General features: G+C 43.6%; 1 protein-coding gene across 1 annotated transcript in view; it reads left to right on the forward strand.

Annotated features, from left to right (window-relative positions):
• Positions 1-406: 406 nt before the first annotated feature.
• RASGRF1 (Ras protein specific guanine nucleotide releasing factor 1) overlaps positions 407-23,602 on the forward strand; it is an 88,609-nt gene continuing 65,413 nt past the window's right edge. The window contains exon 1 of the mRNA XM_044283133.1: positions 407-655. Within this exon, the coding sequence (XP_044139068.1) occupies positions 407-655 (249 nt within the window). The remainder of the gene's footprint in view (positions 656-23,602) is intronic.

A 23,602-nucleotide genomic window follows, 5' to 3' on the forward strand; every position in this document is an offset into this window, starting at 1 on the left:
CTCCCCAGCACAAGCCATGGCGACCTAGTACCTGGAGGGCTCTGCTGCTGACAGCTCCTACTTCTCGTCACCTGTCCCCCCGCCCCCTTCCTCCCTGTGTTTTGGAGGGGGTCTCCTATTCACAGCATACCCCCGCCTGCAGAGGCTCGGGTTGGGCTCTGTCCGCGGTGCTGAAGCGGGCTGCATCACGTGACTCCGGAGACTCGGGACCCGCTGGAGATCACCGGGACAGTGAGGGGCGGGGGGAGGAGCCAGTGTACTGTCAGGCAGTGGGGGGGGGACGGACCGGGAGGAGGAGTGCGGCTATCGTACAACGGGGGCTATACGGGGAGTACCGGAGAGAAGGGGCCGCGTGTGAGGAGAAGGGGGGGCACCCGGGGGGGGTAACGTGGGCGGGGGCCACAAGATGCAGCGGCTCCGGTTGAACGAGGCTCATGCCGTGTACCTGGGGCAGCTAGCGAGGAAGGACGGGACGCGGAGGGGGACCCTCAGCAAGCGCAGCTCGGATAACAGCCGCTGGCAGAACCGGAGCTTCTCGCTGCTGCACAACCTGCTCTTCTGCTTCGAGAGCGAATCCAGCGGCCGCCCGTGTGCCCTGTACCTGCTGGAGGGCTGCAGCTGCGAGCGGGGGGCCAAGGGGGGCCCGGACCGACAGGTACCTGTGGAGGGGCTGCACTGTCTGCATGCAGGGGCTGGCCCAGGAGGACAGGTGCATGCAGGTGGGGAAGGCTGGGCTGCAGAGCAGGGGGGTTGTGTACAGGTGTGCATGGGGGGTATGCGGGAGCACTGTGCTAATAAGGCCTTATAGACACAGTATGGGTTATTACAGGGGGGTTATATACAAGTGTACATGGGGGGTATGCGGGAGCACTGTGCTAATGAGGCCTTATTCACACAGTATGGGTTATTACAGGGGGGGTTATATACAAGTGTACATGGGGGGTATGCGGGAGCACTGTGCTAATAAGGCCTTATTCACACAGTATGGGTTATTACAGGGGGGGGTTATATACAAGTGTACATGGGGGGTATGCGGGAGCACTGTGCTAATAAGGCCTTATTCACACAGTATGGGTTATTACAGGGGGGGTTATATACAAGTGTACATGGGGGGTATGCGGGAGCACTGTGCTAATAAGGCCTTATTCACACAGTATGGGTTATTACAGGGGGGTTATATACAAGTGTACATGGGGGGTATGCGGGAGCACTGTGCTAATAAGGCCTTATTCACACAGTATGGGATTATTACAGGGGGTTATATACAGGTGTACATGGGGGTATGTGGGAGCACTGTGCTAATGAGGCCTTATTCACACAGTATGAGATTATTGCAGGGGGGGTTATATACAGGTGTACATGGGTTGGGGGGGTGGGAGCACTGTGCTAATAAGGCCTTATTCACACAGACACAGTATTGGATTATTACAGGGGGCAGGGGTGTTATATACAGGTGTACATGGGAGGTATGTGGGAGCACTGTGCTAATAAGGCCTTATTCACACAGTATGGGATTATTACAGGGGGCAGGGGGGGTTATATACAGGTGTACATGGGGGTATGTGGGAGCACTGTGCTAATAAGGCCTTATTCAAACAGACAGTGATTATTACAAGGGGCGGGGGGTTATATACATGTGTACATGGGGGGTATGGGGGAGCACTGTTCTAATAAGGCCTTATTCACACAGTATGGGATTATTACAGGGGGCAGGGGGTTATATGCATGTGTGTATGGGGGGTATGTGGGAGCACTGTGCTAATAAGGCCTTATTGACACAGTATGGGATTATTGCAGGGGGGTTATATACAGGTGTACATGGGGGGTATGTGGGAGCACTGTGCTAATAAGGCCTTATTTACACAGTCAGTGATTATTACAAGGGGCGGGGGGGGGGGGTATATACATGTGTACATGGGGGAGCACTGTGCTAATAAGGCCTTATTCACACAGTCAGTGATTATTACAGGGGGTTATAGACATGTGTACATGGGAGGTATGTGGGAGCACTGTGCTAATAAGGCCTTATTCACACAGTCAGTGATTACTACAGGGGGGCGGGGGGTTATATACAGGTGTGCATGGGGGGTATGTGGGAGCACTGTGCTAATAAGGCCTTATTTACACAGTCAGTGATTATTACAGGGGGCAGGGGGTTGTGTACAGGTGTACGTGGGGGGGATATGGGGGAGCACTGTGCTAATAAGGCCTTATTCACACAGTATGGGATTATTACAGGGGGCATGGGGGTTATATACAGGTGTGCATGGGGGAATATGGGGGAGCATTGTGCCAATAAGGCCTTATTCACACAGTCAGTGTTTGGTCAGTGATTGTGAGCCAAAACAAGGTGCGGGTCAGATACACAGAACAGGTGCAGATCTTCCCATTATACCTTATCTCTGTGTAGCCTCCTCTACTGGTTTTGACTTAGGTCCCTTTTACACGGGCGAGTATTCTGCGCGGGTGCAATGCGTAATGTGAACGCACTAAATCTGGACCCATTCATTTCTATGGGGCTGTGCACATGAGCGGTGATTTTCACGCATCACTTATGCGTTGCGTGAAAATTGCAGCATGTTTTATATTGTGTGTTGCGGTGCGATAATCCACGCAACGCAGGCCCCATAGAAGTGAATGGGGCTGCGTAAAAAACGCAAGCATCCGCAAGCAAGTGCAGCTGCGGTGCGATTTTCACGCACGGTTGCTAGGAGACGATCGGGATGGAGACCCGATCATTTTATTATTTTTCCTTTTAACATGGTTATAAGGGAAAATAATAGCATTCTGAATACAGAATGCATAGTACAATAGCGCTGAAGGGGTTAAAAATAATAATAATTTACTCACCTTAATCCACTTGCGCGCATAGCCAGCATCTCTCCTATCTCTTTCTTTGCTGATTGCAGTCAAAGGACCTGTGGTGACGTCACTCTGGTCATCACATGATCCATCACCATGGTAAAAGACCATGTGATGGACCATGTGATGACCGGAGTGACGTCACCACAGGTCCTTTGACTGCACTCAGCAAAGAAAGAGACAGGAGAGATGCCGGCTACGCGAGCAAGTGGATTAAGGTGAGTTAAATTATATATTTATTTATTTTAACCCCTCCAGCCCTATTGTACTATGCATTCTGTATTCAGAATGCTATTATTTTCCCTTATAACCATGTTATAAGGGAAAATAATACAATCTACAGAACACCGATCCCAAGCCCGAACTTCTGTGAAGAAGTTCGGGTTTGGGTACCAAACATGCGTGATTTTTCTCACGCGCGTGCAAAACGCATTACAATGTTTTGCACTTGCGCGGGAAAAATCGCGCATGTTCCCACAACGCACCTGCACCTTTTCCCGCAAACGCCTGTCTGAATCCAGCCTTAGATTCATTGATGTAAATCACTGATCAAACACTGACGACTGTGTGAAAGCAGCCTGAGAGCCATGTAGGGGTCACTGATGGCAGGTACAGGTGGGTACATACAAGGGACAGTAGAGTGAGGGGTACAGAATTGCAGGGGGACAGGCAGGTTTTGGAAAACTGTTTATGTTGGTATTTAAAGTTGTACAAGGGGTTCTTAAAATGACTTTAATCAGGCCAGGCAGGTCCACAGTGACTTTTGCACAGGTTAGTGCAGGGTGAAAAGACTAGGTAGGCAGAGGGGTGCAGGTTGTGTAAGGCTAGTGCTACACGACGACATGTGACGAGCGACGTTGATGTCGCACGACCATTTTTATAATGATAGTCTATGGCAGGGCTGGCCAACCTGTGGCTCTCCAGCTGTTGTAAAACTGCAACTCCCACTATTCCCTGATGCAGGCTGATAGCATGCTGGGAGTTGTAGTTTTGCAACAGCTGGAGAGCCGCAGGTTGGCCAGCCCTGGTCTATGGTGTCGCACTGCGACATGCTGCGACCGACACGACAGTATCAAATAATCCACCCAAGATGGATTTTTTTGCGAATGTCGCGCCGCAGGTGCAGCATGTCGCAGTGCGACACCACAGACTATCATTATAAAAATCGTCGCACGACATCAACGTCGCTCGTCACATGTAGCAGTGTAGTTGTGCCCTATGTGTCGCGTGACACATGTTGTCGTGTAGCCCTAGCCTAAATAAGTCTCTCTTAAAGGGAATGTGTCATCAGGAAATGACCTATTGTTTAAATCACGTTTTTATGTTTAACATATCTTTTAAGAATTTTTTTATTTTACATTTTCCATGTCAATATCTGTATTTAAAGGGAGTCTTTCACCTAATCTCAAATCAGGTTATAGACTCAGCCAACTAAAGACAGCCGGCCGGCGCATGCGCAATATGGAAGGATTTTCCTCTGCCCATAATGGGCAGAGCAGTGTGCAGGTGCGGGCCAGTTCCCAGCCCGCCGTCCTCTGGTGCCGCTCGTGACGTCCGCCGGCTGGAGGTGTGTTTTTCTGGGCACATCGCCCAGTAACGCCGCCCCTGGGCACCTTCAGAAGATCATTTGCATAAGTTTAAAAAGTGTTATTTTCATTATCTGGACGAGGGACACAGAAGAGAAAGGTACGATTGTAATGAGGGTCAAAGAGTCTATAACCTGATCAGAGCGGTCTAAAACGCTCAGATTAGTTGAAAGACTCCCTTTAAACGAAAACCATAAAATCCTGCAGCCTAATAATAGGCGCCACTTCTTGGTCTGTACAGATCACTTTACTGCAGTTATCTGCTTATAATTACAGGCAGGATTAGAACGACAGACATCACCTATATATAAAGATAAAACTGGAATCACCATTCACAATAGGTGATATCACAGCTTATCTACCCCCTCCTGACCTCTGCACAGGTCACAGAGCATGACTAGAAAACTCTCCCATATAAGTCAATGATGTCCCCCACGGTCCATGTAGCTACTGTAAAGCAGATCTCTAAATGCTGGTAACAACAGCTCAGACAAGATGGCCGCCTCCATAATCATGTTTAGGAAATAAAATAAATACACCTGTAATCAGAAAATAAAAAACTATTAGAAAAAAAGGATGTGTGCCGCTATCTGGTTTAAACAATGAAACATCCCCTTTAGGTCCATGGGGGTGTGGTAGTGAGTTACATTGGGGTGTGGGAGCAGACAATATATGGAGATACAGGGGGTTTGGACACAAGGTGATTATCAAGCTTTGCTGACCTGGGCCTGCATATAGACAACATGGTTAGACGGGTGCTATGGTCCCAGCGTTACACTTGGAGGGAAGCGGGTGGTTCTTGGTGGATTACAGAATTAGTGGTGTAGGATAGGGAGACCCATCAGTGGTGCCAGCTAAATGAGTTTGTGGATGGGCACAGAAGATGGGAATGGGGGAGCGGGACAGGAGGAACACTCTTAGGTGGTGGCATGCAGTTGCGGATGTATATGGAGGTAGGAAGGTCACTTGGACGGTATTACCCAGCCGATAGTTTGACATATGGAGAGGAGATGGGGACATACATATTAAGTAGTGGAAGACGAGAGGAGGATGGATGCCAGGAAGAACATCAGAGATTGGTGCATAGAATTTTGCTGACAGCTGTAGATAACATGAACTGATCACTGAGACCATGCCACCCCAATACGTCGGAGAGAAGTGGACTTACTGCAGATGCTTGGATATTTCCATTATATATACATTGTTTGTCACGTACATAGATGCATGCCCAGTATTTCCCATGTGTTCATATAGGAGGATCCTTTATCCCTTAAAGGGGTTGTGCAAGAATGGGGGATTTCTGGCAAACCTCCCCACTTGGGCGGACCGATAAAAAGAAGCTTACTTACCTGCGTCCCAGCACTGGCTCCCCACTCCTTCTCCTCCAGGTCTGCGATGCTCTGCGGGGCTCCCTCGCTGAAAACATCCAGCTTGATATTGCTATTACCACAATGGTGACCGGCTCCCCTGACTTCATGTCACATGGTGCAAGGGAATCCGGTCATCACCGTGGCCATTGATTGGCTGCAGCGATGTCAAACCGGATGTTTACAGCGAGGGAGCCCAAGAGTCAGCGCCAGGAATCGGGTAAGTAAGCTTCCCTTTACCGGTCTGGCCAAGTGCAAAAAAACCCTCAATTTCTTGCAGAATCCCTTTAAGAAACCGTAACTTGCAGAGGCGTAACTAGGAATAGCAGCCATAACACTTTGCTGGTTAGGGTTGGGGCCCTATGAGGTGTATCTTTTTGTGGGAAATATACCTATGGCGGTTTTTTGCTATTATGTAGGTTTTCTATTATACAGTATGGTGCTATTATACATACCTCTAAGGGCTCCTTCACACTTGCGTCAGGACAGATCCGGCAGGCTGGTCTCCCTGTCGGATCCGTCCTTCCGCTGTTTCGCCAAGCCGCCTGCATGTCCGACTTTTTAGTCCAGCGGCTTTTGCCGTGCACCGCCATGCTGCGCCGGAGCTCAGCCCCCGTCCCCATTATAGTCAATAGGGATGGTTCGGCGATACGGCGAAACAGCGGAAGGACGGATCCTACAGGGAGACCAGCCTGCCGGATCCGTCCTGCCACAAGTGTGAAGGAGCCCTAATTAGTACAACTTCTGCTGCTGTTTTAATTTTTTTTACACTAGATGATGAGGGCCCCATCTTATTTTGCCATGGGGCCCTATGAGTTGTAGTTGCAACCCTGGTACCTTGGTTAGTATGACCATACTTCTTATTTCAACAAGTGTACAAAGTGGTTGACTAAGAATTCAATGAAATCTTGCAGCTGAGTGAACACAAAAGATGATGGCACCCAGAGGTGGACCCCAGCTGAAGCAGTCCAGGCGGACACCTACCTGTGCAGGGGCGTCACCAGCATCAGCCGGGGGCCCAGTGCAGGGTGAAGCTGGCCTTGCTTGCCACACGTTACTGACATTACCTGGAGAGTGACAGCACATCACTTTAGATTGTTATATATCTGATGGGGGAGTAACTGACCTGTAAATACAGGATGGATAGGTAGGTAGATAGATAGATAGAGGGAGCTACCCTCCTTTATTAAGAAGTAGAAGTATGTCCGATGTAAGAAATGTTCTTCTGGCATGTGGACAAGCCAGGTATGTTCTACATGAAGTACTGGTAAACATGGTAGGAACATTCTGCTGAAGGCAAAATCGCGTGGGCAGCTCATTACTTAATCTTTGAGTGTGAACAGATGTGACTGAAATGTGAAAATGAATACAGTGTAGAAGGGGATTGCGGGATATTGATATAGTCAGTATGTTATGGGAAGTATGCGTGTGAAAATAGGTCATATATCGTAGTGGCTCATTTCTTATTAGACGAACTGCCAAGTCTGCAGCAACGCAAATATTCTGAACTTTGTGTTTAGATAGGAAGATGGGTATCCGGCATACAGGTAATGTACTTAGATAGGAAGATAGGTATCCGGCATACAGGTAATGTACTTAGATAGGAAGATAGGTATCCCGCATACAGGTAATGTACTTAGATAGGAAGATAGGTATCCCGCATACAGGTAATGTACTTAGATAAGGAAGATAGGTATCCGGCATACAGGTAATGTACTTAGATAGGAAGATAGGTATCCGGCATACAGGTAATGTACTTAGATAGGAAGATAGGTATCCGGCATACAGGTAATGTACCTAGATAGGAAGATAGGTATCCGGCATACAGGTAATGTACTTAGATAGGAAGATAGGTATCCGGCATACAGGTAATGTACCTAGATAGGAAGATAGGTATCCGGCATACAGGTAATGTACTTAGGAAGATAGGTTTCCGGCATACAGGTAATGTACTTAGGAAGATAGGTATCCGGCATACAGGTAATGTACTTAGATAGGAAGATAGGTATCCGGCATACAGGTAATGTACTTAGATAGGAAGATGGGTATCCGACATACAGGTAATGTACTTAGATAGGAAGATAGGTATCCCGCATACAGGTAATGTACTTAGATAGGAAGATAGGTATCCGGCATACAGGTAATGTACTTAGATAGGAAGATAGGTATCCCGCATACAGGTAATGTACCTAGATAGGAAGATAGGTATCCGGCATACAGGTAATGTACTTAGATAGGAAGATAGGTATCCCGCATACAGGTAATGTACCTAGATAGGAAGATAGGTATCCCGCATACAGGTAATGTACCTAGATAGGAAGATGGGTATCCAGCATACAGGTAATGTACCTAGATAGGAAGATAGGTATCCGGCATATAGGTAATGTACTTAGATAGGAAGATAGGTATCCGGCATACAGGTAATGTACTTAGATAGGAAGATAGGTATCCGGCATACAGGTAATGTACTTAGATAAGGAAGATAGGTATCCCGCATACAGGTAATGTACTTAGATAGGAAGATAGGTATCCGGCATACAGATAATGTACTTAGATAGGAAGATAGGTATCCGGCATACAGGTAATGTACCTAGATAGGAAGATAGGTATCCGGCATACAGGTAATGTACTTAGATAGGAAGATAGGTATCCGGCATATAGGTAATGTACTTAGATAGGAAGATAGGTATCCGGCATACAGGTAATGTACTTAGATAGGAAGATAGGTATCCGGCATACAGGTAATGTACCTAGATAGGAAGATAGGTATCCGGCATACAGGTAATGTACTTAGATAAGGAAGATAGGTATCCGGCATACAGATAATGTACTTAGATAGGAAGATAGGTATCCGGCATACAGGTAATGTACTTAGATAGGAAGATGGGTATCCTGCATACAGGTAATGTACTTAGATAGGGAGATGGGTATCCGGCATACAGGTAATGTACTTAGATAGGAAGATGGGTATCCGGCATACAGGTAATGTACTTAGATAGGAAGATGGGTATCCCGCATACAGGTAATGTACTTAGATAGGAAGATAGGTATCCCGCATACAGGTAATGTACTTAGATAGGAAGATAGGTATCCCGCATACAGGTAATGTACTTAGATAGGAAGATAGGTATCCCGCATACAGGTAATGTACTTAGATAGGAAGATAGGTATCCCGCATACAGGTAATGTACTTAGTGCTGATAGCATTCTTTAGAAATGTTGGCCCATATTGATAGGATAGCATCTTGCAGTTGTTGGAGATTTGAGGGATGCACATCCGGGGCACGAAGCTCCCATTCCACCACATCCCAAAGATGCTCTATTAGGTTGAGATCTGGTGACTGTGGGGGCAATTTTAGTACAGTGAACTCATTGTCATGTTCAAGAAACCAATTTGAAATGATTCGAGCTTTGTGACATGGTGCATTATCCTGCTGGAAGTAGCCATCAGAGGATGGGTACATGGTGGTCATGAAGGGATGGACATGGTCAGAAACAATGCTCAGGTAGCCCGTGGCACTTAAACGATGGCAAATTGGCACTAAGGGGCCTAAAGTGTGCCCAGAAAACATCCCCCACACCATTACACCACCACCACCAGCCTGCACAGTGGTAACAAGGCATGATGGATACATGTTCTTATTCTGTTTACACCAAATTCGGACTCTACCATTTGAATGTCTCAACAGAAATCGAGACTCATCAGACCAGGCAACATTTTTCCAGTCTTCAACAGTCCAATTTTGGTGAGCTCGTGCAAATTGTAGCCTCTTTTTCCTATTTGTAGTGGAGATGAGTGGTACCCGGTGGGGTCTTCTGGTGTTGTAGCCCATCTTTCTTTCCCATTCTGACATTCAGTTTGGAGTTCAGGAGATTGTCTTGACCAGGACCACAACCCTACATGCATTAAAGCAACTGCCATGTGATTGGTTGACTAGATAATCGCATTAATGAGAAATAGAACAGGTGTTCCTAATAATTCTTTAGGTGAGTGTACTTAGATAAGGAAGATATGTATCCTGCATACAGTTAATGTACTTAGGAAGATAGGTAACCGGCATACAGGTAATGTACTTAGATAGGAAGATAAGTATCCCACATACTACTAATGTGCTTAGAGAACAGCCATGGATTTTGTGGGATGGACTGACAATTACTGTAAAATAGCCCGTAGACTAATGGTAACATAGTAGCATAGACGTCACTGAGGGCAATTTCCTAAAACGTAACTTTTAATCTACATACAATAAAAAGTCTAAAATTAATCAAGCAGCCAAAAAGCTAAATATGATACCTATAGTACAAAAAGGGTATGGTGTCAGAAAGTGATAGAGCTATATAAGGATTAGTAATAGGGCTGTATAAGGACAGGTTAGCCTAGGTACGTGGACAGAGTACATCTACCTTCAAGGTGTATCTCTGGGCTGAGCAGTGTGGATAAGGGCAAAATTAGGGACAGCTATAGTATATCTGGATGAATTGTCCCACCCGTATCGTACCCCTGACTTTTGCTAATTGTCTATTGTCTTGACAGCTTTTTGTACTATGGGTATCATATTCAGCTTTTTGGCTGCTTGATTCATTTTTTATTTTTTTATTGTATGTAGATTAAAAGTTACGTTTTAGGAAATTGCCCTCAGTGATGTCTATGCTAAATTAGCAATTTTTCCTTGGGGTATCTTGGTATTCTGTGAATTTAGCATAGTAACATAGGGGCACATTTATTAAGTCTGGCGTTTCAGTCTTAATAAAGGCCCTGTGCTGGCGGTGGACCCTCCTGAGTTATAAAGCGCCAGTTCTAAATGTAAGACAGCTTCCGAGCTGTCTTACATTTAGACCATTTTCTACGCCTAAACCAGGCGTAGAACATGATGAATGAGACGGGCCTGGCTGCCCGTACCCGCCCACGCCACACCCACAATTTTAGGCCAGGCGTCAACAGGGCGAAGTCGCAGATGGCAGCACAACTAACAATTGTGCCGCCATCTGCATCTAAAATATGCCTAATTTAGGCGTATGTCAGTATAAGTAAAGTTTATTTTCCTCAGTGAATACAGTGGAGAAAAAATAATATTTAATAGATTAGCATTCTCCTCATCGCTCTCTACAACTCCCCCCCCCCCCCCCCCACCCCCCGCATCACTCAGTAAAGTGCTTTTTAGGCTAAAACTTTTTACCATTTATATAATTGAAGAACATTTTAGGGTTAGTTTTACTCTCTTTGGCAATGGATCTCTCTATCTCCAGTTTGGCTGCTTTTATTTGTCTTTTACATGTTCTATTTTTCCTCATAGTTTTGCAATGTTTCCTCGCTACCCTCTTGTTTTAGTGATTTAAAAGCTTTTTTTTTGTTTTTTTCATTTATTGCTTTCTTTACAATTCTATTTATCCACATTGTTTTTTTCTTGTTCCTTAACCCCTTTAGGACACAGACATATGACCAGTGTCACTTTATGTGCTGATAACTAGGGGTGCACCGAAATTCCGGTGGCCGAAAATATCGGCCGAAAATGCACCTAATCCATTTCGGCCGATATTGATACATATCGGCAGAAAATAGCGGGGAGGGACTGGGAGGAGGAGCTGGGGGCCGATGCGTTCACTGTGCTCCGGCCCCCAGCTCCAGTAGTTATAAAATGTGTACAATTAATAAGGATTCTATTCATGAGGCCCCCTCTGCAGTAGAACATTCAATATAGCCACATCCTACTCACAGGGCTGTTATCTTAATGCTGGCCGGCCAGGCAGAGGAGCGGCAGCGTCACAACTGACGTCATGTGCCCAGCCTACTTTCTGAATGAAGGAGGCGGCGCAGGCATGTGATGTCAGTCGTGACGCTGCCGCTCGTCTGCCCGGCCGGCCAGCATTAAGATAACAGCCCTGTGAGTAGGATGTGGCTATATTGAATGTTCTACTGCAGAGGGGGCCTCATAAATAGAATCCTTATTAATTGTACACATTTTACAACTACTGGAGCTGGGGGCCGGAGCACAGTGAACGCACCGGCCCCCAGCTCCTCCTCCCAGTCCCTCCCCGCTATTTTCTATTAATTGTACACATTTTATAAGTAGTCTGTACTGGAGCGGCAATGGGGGGGGGGGTCTGTGGATGGCACTGTTATGGGGTGGGTGGGGGTCTGTGGATGGCACTGTTATGGGGTGGGTGGGGGTCTGTGGATGGCACTGTTATGGGGTGGGTGGGGGTCTGTGGATGGCACTGTTATGGGGTGGGTGGGGATCTGTGGATGGCACTGTTATGGGGTGGGTGGGTAATATGATTTATTAAAATTCATGAAAAAGAATTATTAATAAAATCATAAAAAAAATAGTATTTTAAAAGTATTTGGGCAAAAAGGCAGTTTCGGTTTCGGTCAAGGGGTATCCTGAATTTTCGGTTTCGGACCAGAATTTTCATTTCGGTACACCCCTACCCGATAACTTTAAAATGCTTTTACTTACCCAGGCCGTTCTGAGATGGCTTTTTCATCACATATTGTACTTCATGACACTGGTAAAATGGAGTAAAAAAAAAAAAAACATTTTTATTTATAAAAACATACCAAATTTGCAAAAAATTTAGAAAAATTAGCAAATTTCAATTTCTCTACTTCTATAATACATAGTAATACCTACAAAAATAGTTATTACTTTACATTCCCCATATGTCTACTTCATGTTTGTATCATTTTGGGAATTACATTTTATTTTATGGGGATGTTACAAGGCTTAGAAGCAAATCTTGAAATTTTTCAGACATTTTCCAAAACCCACTTTTTAAGGACCAGTTCAGGTCTGAAGTCACTTTGTGAGGCTTACATAATAGAAACCACCCATTCTAGAAACCCTATTCTAGAAACTACACCCCTCAAGGTATTCAAAACTGATTTTACAAACTCTGTTAACCCTTTAGGTGTTCCACAAGAATTAATGGAAAATAGAGATACAATTTCAAAATGTCACTTTTTGGGCAGATTTTCAATTTTTATTATTTTTTTCCAGTTACAAAGCAAGGGTTAACAGCCAAACGAAACTCAATATTTATGGCTCTGATTCTGTAGTTTACAGAAACACCCCATATGTGGTCGTAAACCGCTGTACAGGCACACGGCAGGGCGCAGAAGGAAAGGAATGCCATACGGTTTTTGGAACGCAGATTTTGCTGGACTGTTTTTTTGACACCATGTCCCATTTGAAGCCCCCCTGATGCACCCCTAGAGTAGAAACTCCAAAAAAGTTACCCAATTTCAGAAACTACGGGATAGGGTGGCAGTTTTGTTGGTACTTTTTTAGGGTACATATGATTTTTGGTTGCTCTATATTACACTTTTTGTGAGGCAAGATAACAAGAAATAGCTGTTTTGGCTCCGTTTTTATTTTTTGTTATTTGCAACATTCATCTGACTGGTTAGATCATGTGGTATTTTTATAGGCCAGGTTGTCACGGACATGGCGATACCTAATATGCATACTTTTTTTATTTGTGTAAGTTTTACATGGGTTGCGTATGACTTTTTGAACGCTAGCTATTGCACTTTTTGTGATGTAAGGTGACAAAAAATAGCTTTTTTTACACCGTTTTTATTTATATTTTTTTACGGTATTCACCTGAGGGGTTAGGTCATGTGATATTTTTATAGTGCAAGTTATTACAGACGTGGCGATACGTAATATGTACACTTTTTTTTAAATGTAAGTTTTACACAATGATTTCATTTTTGTTTTAGTGTTTCCATATTCTGAGAGCCATAGTTTTTTCAGTTTTTGGGCAGTTATCTTAGGTAGGGTCTAAATTTTTGCAGGATGAGATGCCAGTTTGATTGGCACTATTTTGGGGTGCATATGACTTTTTGATCGCTTGCTATTACACTTTTTGTGATGTAAGGTGACAAAAAATGGTTTATTTAGCACAGTTTTTATTTTTTACGGTGTTCATCTGAGGGGTTAGGTCATGGGATATTTTTATAGAGCCTGTCGATACGGACCCAGCGATACCTAATATGTAACAGTTATAACAGCTTAAAAAAAAAAATTATGTTTTATTGTCTCCATATTCTGAGCCATAGTTTTTTTATTGTTTGGGAAATTGTCTCAGGCTCATTTTTTGCGGGATGAGGTGACGGTTAGATTGGTATTATTTTGGTTGGCATACGCCTTTTTGATCGCTTGCTGTTGTACTTTTTGTGATGTAAGGTAACAAAAAAATGGTTTATTTAGCACAGTTTTTATTTTTTACGGTGTTCATCTGAGGGGGTTAGGTCATGTGATATGTTTATAGAGCCGATCGATACGGACGCGGCGATATCTAATATACGTTTTTGTTTATTTTTTCTTGAAACTTTACATTTTTGGGGGGGATTTTTTTTTTCAACTGTTTTTTCACTTTATTTTTTGTCCCACTTTGGGACTTCAACTTTTGGGGGTCTACTCCTTTACAATGCATTCCTATACTTCTGTAATGGAATGCATTGGCTGTATGAGTAATACAGTGTGTATTACTCATACAGCTTCCGGCCTGTGAGATCCAAGGGGCTGGATCTCACAGGCTTGTCACAGGAAGGCAGCGCCGATGTCTCAGAAAGGCATCGCGCTGCCTTCCATGCCATCGGGTCCCCCCTACAGCCCCACGGGGACCCGATGGCATCACCGCGGCCGCACCATAAAAAGCCGCAAACCGCAGGTCGGAAATGACCTGCGGTTTGCGGCAATCGCCGACACTGGGGGGGTCACAGGACCCCCCCGCGCATTTAGCCAAGGTGCCTGCTCAGTGATTTGAGCAGGCACCTTGTTCCGATCATCGCCTGTGGTGATCGGAAGTACATAGGACGTACCGGTACGTCCTGTGTCCTTAAGGATCGGGACATTAGGGCGTAGTACGCCCTATGTCCTAAACAGGTTAGAGGGTTTCTGTGATCAGAAAAATCATTATGTATCTGGCTGACATTAGCGATGTGCTAATGTCAGCAGAACATAACTGTATGACTTATATCTCCCTGCCTGCCGCCGTTCGCGCTAAATAATGACTTTTATAATATGCAAATGAATCTCTAGGTGCTAGTGGGGCCTTGCTGCAGCACCTAGAGGCTCCGCCCTCTCACCGTTTGACACGCCCTTGTAAAGGTGATTGACATCCTCTGTCTCCTCCGTGCCCCACGAATCCTTCACCTGCGCCGTTGATATTAGTATTAGGCGCAGTGAGTGAAGGACGCTCGCCTGCTGCCGTCTTTTACTCACTGCTCCTGCGCCTAATACTATCATCCAGCCATGTTTTAAGTTATTCTCACTATGCCCGAGTCCTCTTCAGACGTTATTAATTCCAGTTCACCAGTTTTATTAGTCAGACTTCTAGCATTAGTAAACATACGATGAAGAGGTTTTTGGATATTTTTTACCCTACACTTTTCCTTCTGAACTGTTTTAGTCCCTCCTTTTCCCATTCCTCCCCCAGTTCCATTACCTTGCCCCCAGTGTCTATCTGCACTATCTTCCCATTCTATAATGTATTTACCCTCCCCCCAGTCCCTAGTTTAAATACTCTTCCAACCTTCTAGCCATCTTCTCCCCCAAAACAGCCGCCCCTTCCCCATTGAGGTGCAGCCCATCCCTACGATAGAGCCTGTAGCCGATAGAGAAGTCGGCCCAGTTCTCCAGGAACCCAAACCCCTCCTTCCTACCCCAGTTCTTGAGCCACTTGTTAATCTCTTGCTGCCTTTCTGGTGTGGCAGAGGTCCTTGCCCTGAGATTGCGAAGAAAAAATTCAGGACCCTCCACCTACCTATAACTTTGTCATTGGTTCCAATGTGTACTATGACGGGCAGCCCCTCCCAGTAATCTATCAACCCAATCCGCGATATTGCGAACTTAAGCACCAGGAAGACAACACACCATTCAACGGTCCCGGTCTTTGTGACAGATCGCACTGTTTCCCTGAGGACTATTTTTTATCTTCTGCAGTATGATAAATTTTGACAACTGCCCATGGTAGTACTTATTTCTTTCATGCTTATATATTGGCAACATATTCTGCAGCGCCGTACAAAACGGTCATTAATCCCAGTTCCTGTCCTCAGTGGAGTTTACAATATAATTTCCCTATGTCACACACGTACTCTGGGACCAGTTTCATATGAAGCCAGTTATCCTATCACCTTTTACAGATCGAGTGCCAAAACTGAAACCCAAAACCCACATATTTATCGCAAAGTGTCAACATGACAATTTAACCTGAATATCGATACAGTATATCTTTCTTGTACTTTATCATTTAGCTATAACAGTCTGCCTACATTCAATGCTCTGCCTGTGTCGGTCATAGTGCGCCCTGCGCTGATGAATGGAAGGAAAAGTCTAAGGCATATTTTACACCATATTTTTCCAGGGTGCGGGTGCCCCCACCCCCACCCTTTTAACTTTCACTTTCTGTTTTTTGAGTATTGTATAGTGGATTTAACAGTAAACAAAAACTCCGACATCACAAGTGACACAAGACTTGCATTGAAGTCTGTACTGGCAAAACGGGGACCCGATGGCAGGGAAGGCAGCCTGATGCCTTCTGTGACAGCCTGTAAGATTCAGCCCCCTGGATCTCACAGGCATGCTGGCTGAAGTGTATTACAATGTGTAATACACTTACAGCCAATGCATCAAAATACAGAAGTATTGTGATGCATTGTAAAGGGGATTAGACCCCCAAAAGTTGAAGTGAGACAAAAAATAAAGTTAAAATATAAAGTTTTTTTTTGTAAAAAATAGGGAAAAAACAAAAGTAGACATATTAGGTATCACCGCGTCCGTATCGACCGGCTTTATAACAATATCACATGAAATAACCCCTCAAGTGAACACCGTCCAAAAAAAAAAAAAACTGTGCTAAAAAAAACATTTTTTGTCACCTTACATCACTAAAAGTGCAACACCAAGCGCTCAAAAAGGCGTATGCCCCCCCTTCCCAAAATAGTACCAATCTAACAGTCAACTCATTCTGTAAAAAATGAGCTCCTACCTAAGACAATTGCCCAGAAAATAAAAAAAATATGGCTCTTAGACTATGGGGACACTATGGGAGACTATGGGGACACTAAACATGATTTGTTTTGTTTTAAAAGTGTTTTTATTGTTTTACATAAAAAATTTAAAAAGTAGGCATATTAGGTATTGCCGTGTCTGTAACAACCTACTCTATAAAAATACCACATGACCTAACCCCTCAGGTAAACACCGTAAAAAAGATAAAATAAAAACTGTGTCAGAAAAGCCATTTTTTGTCACCTTATATCACAAAAAGTGTAATAGCAAGCAATTCTGAAGTCATATGCACCCCAAAATAGTACCAATCAAACAGTCATCTCATCCCGCAAAAATGATACCCTACCTAAGACAATCGCCTAAAAAATAAAAAAACTATGGCTCTCAGACTATGGAGACACTAAAACATGATATATATTTTTTTCAAAAATGCTGTTATTGTGTAAAACTTAAATAAATAAAAAGTATACAGGCGAAACTCGAAAAATTTTAATATCGTGCAAAAGTCCATTTATTTCAGTAATGCAAATGAAAAGGAATTGCATTAATGCAGCTTAAAATTCGAATTTTGTGAAAAGGTTCAATATTCTAGGCTCAAAGTGTCACACTCTAGTCAGCTAATTAATCCATACCCCCTGAGCAAAGGGTACCTCAAAATTGTGACTTTGGGGTTTAATAAGCTATAAGCCATAATCATCCAAATTATAACAAATAAAGGCTTGAAATATCTCGCTTTGCATGTAATGAGTCTCTCATATACTAGTTTCACCTTTTAAGTTGCATTACTGAAATAAATGTTCGAGTTTCACGATATTCTAATTGTTCGAGTTTCACCTGTATATTAGGTATTGCCACGTCTGTAAGAACCTGCTGTATAAAAATATCACATGACCTAAACCCTCAGGTGAACACCGTAAAAAAAAAAGTGTGTCAAAAAAGCCATTTTTTGTCACCTTACATCACAAAAAGTGTAATACCAAGCGATCAAAAAGTCATACGAACCCCAAAATCCTACCAATCAAACCATCATCTCATACCGAAAAAAATTACCCCCTACATAAGACAGTCGCCCAAAAAACTATGGCTTTCAGAAACATCTCATGTACACAGCCCCATTAAAATGAATGGGTCCGGATTCCGTGTGGGCGCAATGCGTTCGCATCACGCATTGCACCGGCGCGGAATACTCGCTTGTGTAAAAGGGGCTTAAGCCATCTAAGGTCCCAAAAAAAGAAAATGTCATTTACAAAATGATCCAAACATGAAGTAGACATATGGGAAATGTAAAGTAATAACTATTTTAGGAGGTATCACTATCTGTTTTAAAAGCAGAGAAATAGAAATTTAGAAAATTGTGGGGTTTTAAAAAAAAAATTGGGTAAATTTTGTATTTTTTTATAAATAAAAATGAAATATTTTGACTCAAATGTGAAGTACAATATGTGACGAGAAAACAGTCTCAGAATGGCCTGGATTTAAAAAAAAGCGTTTTAAAGTTATCACCACATAAAGTGACATATGTCAGATTTGCAAAAATGGCCTGGTCCTTAAGGTGAAAAATGGCCTGGTCCTTAAGGTGAAAAATGGCAGGGTCCTGAAGGGGTTAATGGCGGGTTTTCTTTTGTTTGTTTAAAAAAAAAAAAATGTCATCCCCTTCTATAGCGCACACTCAGCGAGTGCCATCTTTAAAGTTCCAACTTGCGCTGTAAATGTATGGCACTATTCGTGATGAGGTTAATACTTCTGACAACTTCCAGAATCTTTAAATCTACAGTCGTGGCCAAAAGTTTTGAGAATTACATAAATATTGGAAATTGGAAAAGTTGCTGCTTAAGTTTTTATAATAGCAATTTGCATATACTCCAGAATGTTATGAAGAGTGATCAGATGAATTGCATAGTCCTTCTTTGCCATGAAAATGAACTTAATCCCCCCAAAACTTTTCCACTGCATTTCATTGCTGTCATTAAAGGACCTGCTGAGATCATTTCAGCAATCGTCTTGTTAACTCAGGTGAGAATGTTGACGAGCACAAGGCTGGAGATCATTATGTCAGGCTGATTGGGTTAAAATGGCAGACTTGACCTGTTAAAGGGAACCTGTCACCAGGATTTGGGGTATAGAGCTGAGGACATGGGTTGCTAGATCGCTGGTAGCACATCCGCAATATCCAGTCCCCATAGCTCTGTGTGCTTTCATTGTGTATAAAAACCGATTTGATACATATGCAAATTAACCTGAGAGGAGTCAGAGCTTGAAAATATGACTCTTCTCTGGTCACACAAGTAAGATATGACTCTTATATGTTAATTTGCATATGTATCAAATCGGTTTTTTTTGCACAATGAAAGCACACAGAGCTATGGGGACTGGGTATTGGGGATGTGCTAGCGGCCATCTAGCAACCCATGTCCTCAGCTCTATTCCCAAAATCCCGGTGACAGGTTCCCTTTAAAAGGAGGGTGATGCTTGAAATCATTGTTCTTCCATTGTTAACCATGGTGACCTGCAAAGAAACGCATGCAGCCATCATTGCGTTGCATAAAAATGGCTTCACAGGCAAGGATATTGTGGCTACTAAGATTGCACCTCAATCAACAATTTATAGGATCATCAAGAACTTCAAGGAAAGAGGTTCAATTCTTGTTAAGAAGGCTTCAGGGCGTCCAAGAAAGTCCAGCAAGCCCCAGGATCGTCTCCTAAAGAGGATTTAGCTGCGGGATCGGAGTGCGACCAGTGCAGAGCTTGCTCGGGAATGGCAGCAGGCAGCTGTGAGCGCATCTGCACGCACAGTGAGGCGAAGACTTTTGGAAGATGGCCTGGTGTCACGAAGGGCAGCAAAGAAGCCACTTCTCTCCAAAAAAAACATCAGGGACAGATTGATCTTCTGCAGAAAATATGGTGAATGGACTGCTGAGGACTGGGGCAAAGTCATATTTTCTGATGAAGCCTCTTTCCGATTGGGGCATCAGGAAAAAGGCTTGTCCGGAGAAGAAAAGGTGAGCGCTACCATCAGTCCTGTGACATGCCAACAGTAAAGCATCCTGAGACCATTCATGTGTGGGGTTGCTTCTCATCCAAGGGAGTGGGCTCACTCACAATTTTGCCCAAAAACACAGCCATGAATAAAGAATGGTACCAAAACACACTCCAACAGCAACTTCTTCCAACAATCCAACAACAGTTTGGTGAAGAACTATGCATTTGCCAGCACGATGGAGCACCGTGCCATAAGGCAAAAGTTATAACTAAGTGGCTCGGGGACCAAAACGTTGACATTTTGGGTCCATGGCCTGGAAACTCCCCAGATCTTAATCCCATTGAGAACTTGTGGTCAATCCTCAAGAGGCGGGTGGACAAACAAAAACCCACTAATTCTGACAAACTCCAAGAAGTGATTATGAAAGAATGGGTTGCTATCAGTCAGGAATTGGCCCAGAAGTTGATTGAGAGCATGCCCAGTCGAATTGCAGAGGTCCTGAAAAAGAAGGGCCAACACTGCAAATACTGACTCTTTGCATAAATGCCATGTAATTGTCGATAAAAGCCTTTGAAACGTATGAAGCGCGTGTAATTATATTTCACTACATGACAGAAACAACTGAAACAAAGATCTAAAAGCAGTTTAGCAGCAAACTTTGTGAAAACTAATATTTGTGTCATTCTCAAAACTTTTGGCCACGACTGTACATATGAATAGTAGGGCATAGCTAAAGGCTGAGGCAAAAATTGAAACGCCCCCCCCCCCCCCCCCAAATTCTTGACCTAACCCCTTCCCTCCAGCCAGAGGTGTAACTTGACCAGCATGCACTTTCTATAATGTGTCTTCTTATGCACCAAAAAGGTCTTTGGGCCCCCTCAGGCTTCTGGGCCCGGTGGCGACTGCTACCTCTACACCCCCTATAGCTACGCCCCTGTGAATAGTATTAAGAGCTATATAAACTTTCTCCTTGGAGGGGTTTTCCGGTTTGCATCAACATTCTCCAGGATGATAACCTACAGTATCTGGAAGAGTCAAAAACCCGTTTGAAGGGGTGTGCCAAGAATTTAATTTATCCTCTATCCATAGGATAGAGCATAACTTCCTGATCGCTGGGGTCTGACTACTAGGACCCCCACCGATCCTGAGAATGTACATACATGGATTTCTGCAAAGTCCATTCATATGAATGAGACAGTCACAGTAATTTGTTGTAAGGCTAAGAGTTGTGACTTACATACAGGCTGTAAATTAGGACCAGTACAAAAGATAAGTGAATCAAAGTATTTACCTAATATAATAGTTATTATTTATACTGTAAGCTGCAAAATAGTATGTAAGGGAGAGGCTATTCATATTAGATTCTGACAGATTAATATTTGGAGGGCTGTTATTTTGATGTTAGCTTTTCTTTCTAATAAAATAGATTACAAAGGTGATGCCCACTGGATCTTATATTGTCGCAGAACACAGGGAGCGTGGCCCGAGTGTTGCAAGCATCCAGACAACAAGCAACAAGTAGAAGTGATTTATATGCATGCGGTGTTTGGAAATCATTGATTTGATAGCTTTGTCAGGCAGAGGTCTTATTTTTGCTGATCTCTACTTTTTCATTATTGACAGATGGAAATTTCACCGCATTTTAAAGGCACATTAGTCTGATGTCTTAACCCCTTAATTAATATCTTTCTTCATCTTTTGTTAGTCCATGTGGACCTTGTTTGAAACGGGTCAGCATAAAACGGCATATACACATTTTAGTAATTTGAAGATGAATCTTACATGCCATCTGCTATTCAGATCAAGGTAATGTGTATGGACTTCGCCCAGGATTCACATCCAAGATTTGTATCTGCTCGGATATTATTTGGGTAGGAAGGAAAAGAACAAACATTTATCGGTTTAATCATTATTTCCTTAAAGTGTAACTGTTTTTTCTTATTTATTTTTTATGTACAGGGTCAATCAGGCTCGGACTGGCCCACAGGGGTACAGGGGAATCTCCTGGTGGGCCCCTGAGCAAGATGGGCCCCTAGTCTCCCACCCCCTCGCACAAGTGACACATAATACATTAGATTTACTGCACTACAGACATATATTCAATGTACAGCCCCTCAACCAGCCTATGTTCATATAAAAAACATGTTTATTATATTTGAATGTATCCGTATGGTGGGCCCCCAAAATACATTTTACCGGTGGGCCCTAGGTACCCCAGTCCGACACTGGGGGCAATGATACAGACCATTTTTGTAATATACTTTAATTACTGAAATCTTACATTTCTATTAGAAAAATAGCTGTAAAGTGGCCCATTTTGAGCCTTAGCAACCCTCCTCTGTCTTCTGTTTACATAACTGTGGAGACTTGCTCAACACTGACTGTTATGTAAACAGAAGACAGAGGAGGGTTGCTAAGGCTCAAAATGGGCCACTTTACAGCTATTTTTCTAATAGAAATGTAAGATTTCAGTAATTAAAGTATATTACAAAAATGTTTAGTATCACTACCCCTACGCATTACAAAATAATTAAAAAAAAGGACAGTTACACTTTAAGGCCCTAAAATGAATGTTGTTGTTTCCTGCAGAATATGTGCAAGGTGAGTGTTTTCCAGCCACCTGTTTTCTTAAGGAGACACATCAAAACCACTCAGATTTGGCACCCACATCTATGACCAGATCTGCAGGACATGGGTCAGGCCCTGATAAGTTGAGAGAGGCACATTGTAATTTCTATTGCTGCCTGATACAACTTGTATCCAGTAACCGCATTAAAATGTTCCCAGCAGCAGGAGAAGAGTGAGCTGATGTTTTTGGAGGCAGTGACCTTTCCATGTGTGGTTCAGGCCCCTTTCACACGAGCGAGTTTTCCGCGCGGGTGCAATGCGTGATGTGAACGCATAACACCCGCACTGAATCCTGACCCATTCATTTCAATGGGTCTGTGTACATGAGCGGTTTTTTTTCACACATCAGTTCTGCGTTGCGTGAAAAACGCAGCATGTTCTATCTTCTGCGTTTTTCACGCAGCCCTGGCCCCATAGAAGTGAATGGTTTTTTTTCACTGACGGTTGCTAAGAGATGTTGTTTGTAAACCTTCAGTTTTTTATCACGCGCATGAAAAAACTGAACGCAATCGCAGACCAAACGGACTGAACTTGCTTGCAAAATGGTGCGTGTTTCACTGAACGCATCTGGACCTAATCCGTCACGCTTGAGTGAAAGAGGCCTTACTTAGTGGGGACTGAGATGCAGATGGCAGGAAATTGTAGGGAAAGGTGATGTCACATGTGGAGTAAAAGAAGAAAAATGGATAGCAGGGGTGGGTATATGCCAGGGTATTAGACATGGGCCTATTTGCAAGAGGGCCTCATAGCCCCTTAGGCCCCTTGCACGTGGGCGTCACGGATTTGGTCCGGATGCGTTGCGGGAAACGCACACAATTTCATTCAGTTTTGTCTGCGATTGCGTTGTTTCGCGCATGTGCAGATAGTTTTAATGCGTTTTGCATGTGTGTGATAAAAAACTGAATGTGGTACCCAGACCTGAACCCAGACTTCTTCACTAAGGTTCAGGTTTGGGTTAGGTGTTCTGTAGATTTTATTATTTTCCATTTTAACATGGTTATAAGGGAAAATAATAGCATTCTGAATGCAGAATGCTAAGTAAAATGTCCTGCAAGAAGAAGATAGAAGACGATAACGGCTGCGCGATCAAGTGGATAAGGTGAGTAATTTTTTTTATTATTTTTTACCTTCAAGGGACATTATACTTAGCATTCTGTA

The sequence above is a fragment of the Bufo gargarizans genome, chromosome 2, assembly GCF_014858855.1.
Source record: "Bufo gargarizans isolate SCDJY-AF-19 chromosome 2, ASM1485885v1, whole genome shotgun sequence".
Taxonomy (NCBI): domain Eukaryota; kingdom Metazoa; phylum Chordata; class Amphibia; order Anura; family Bufonidae; genus Bufo; species Bufo gargarizans.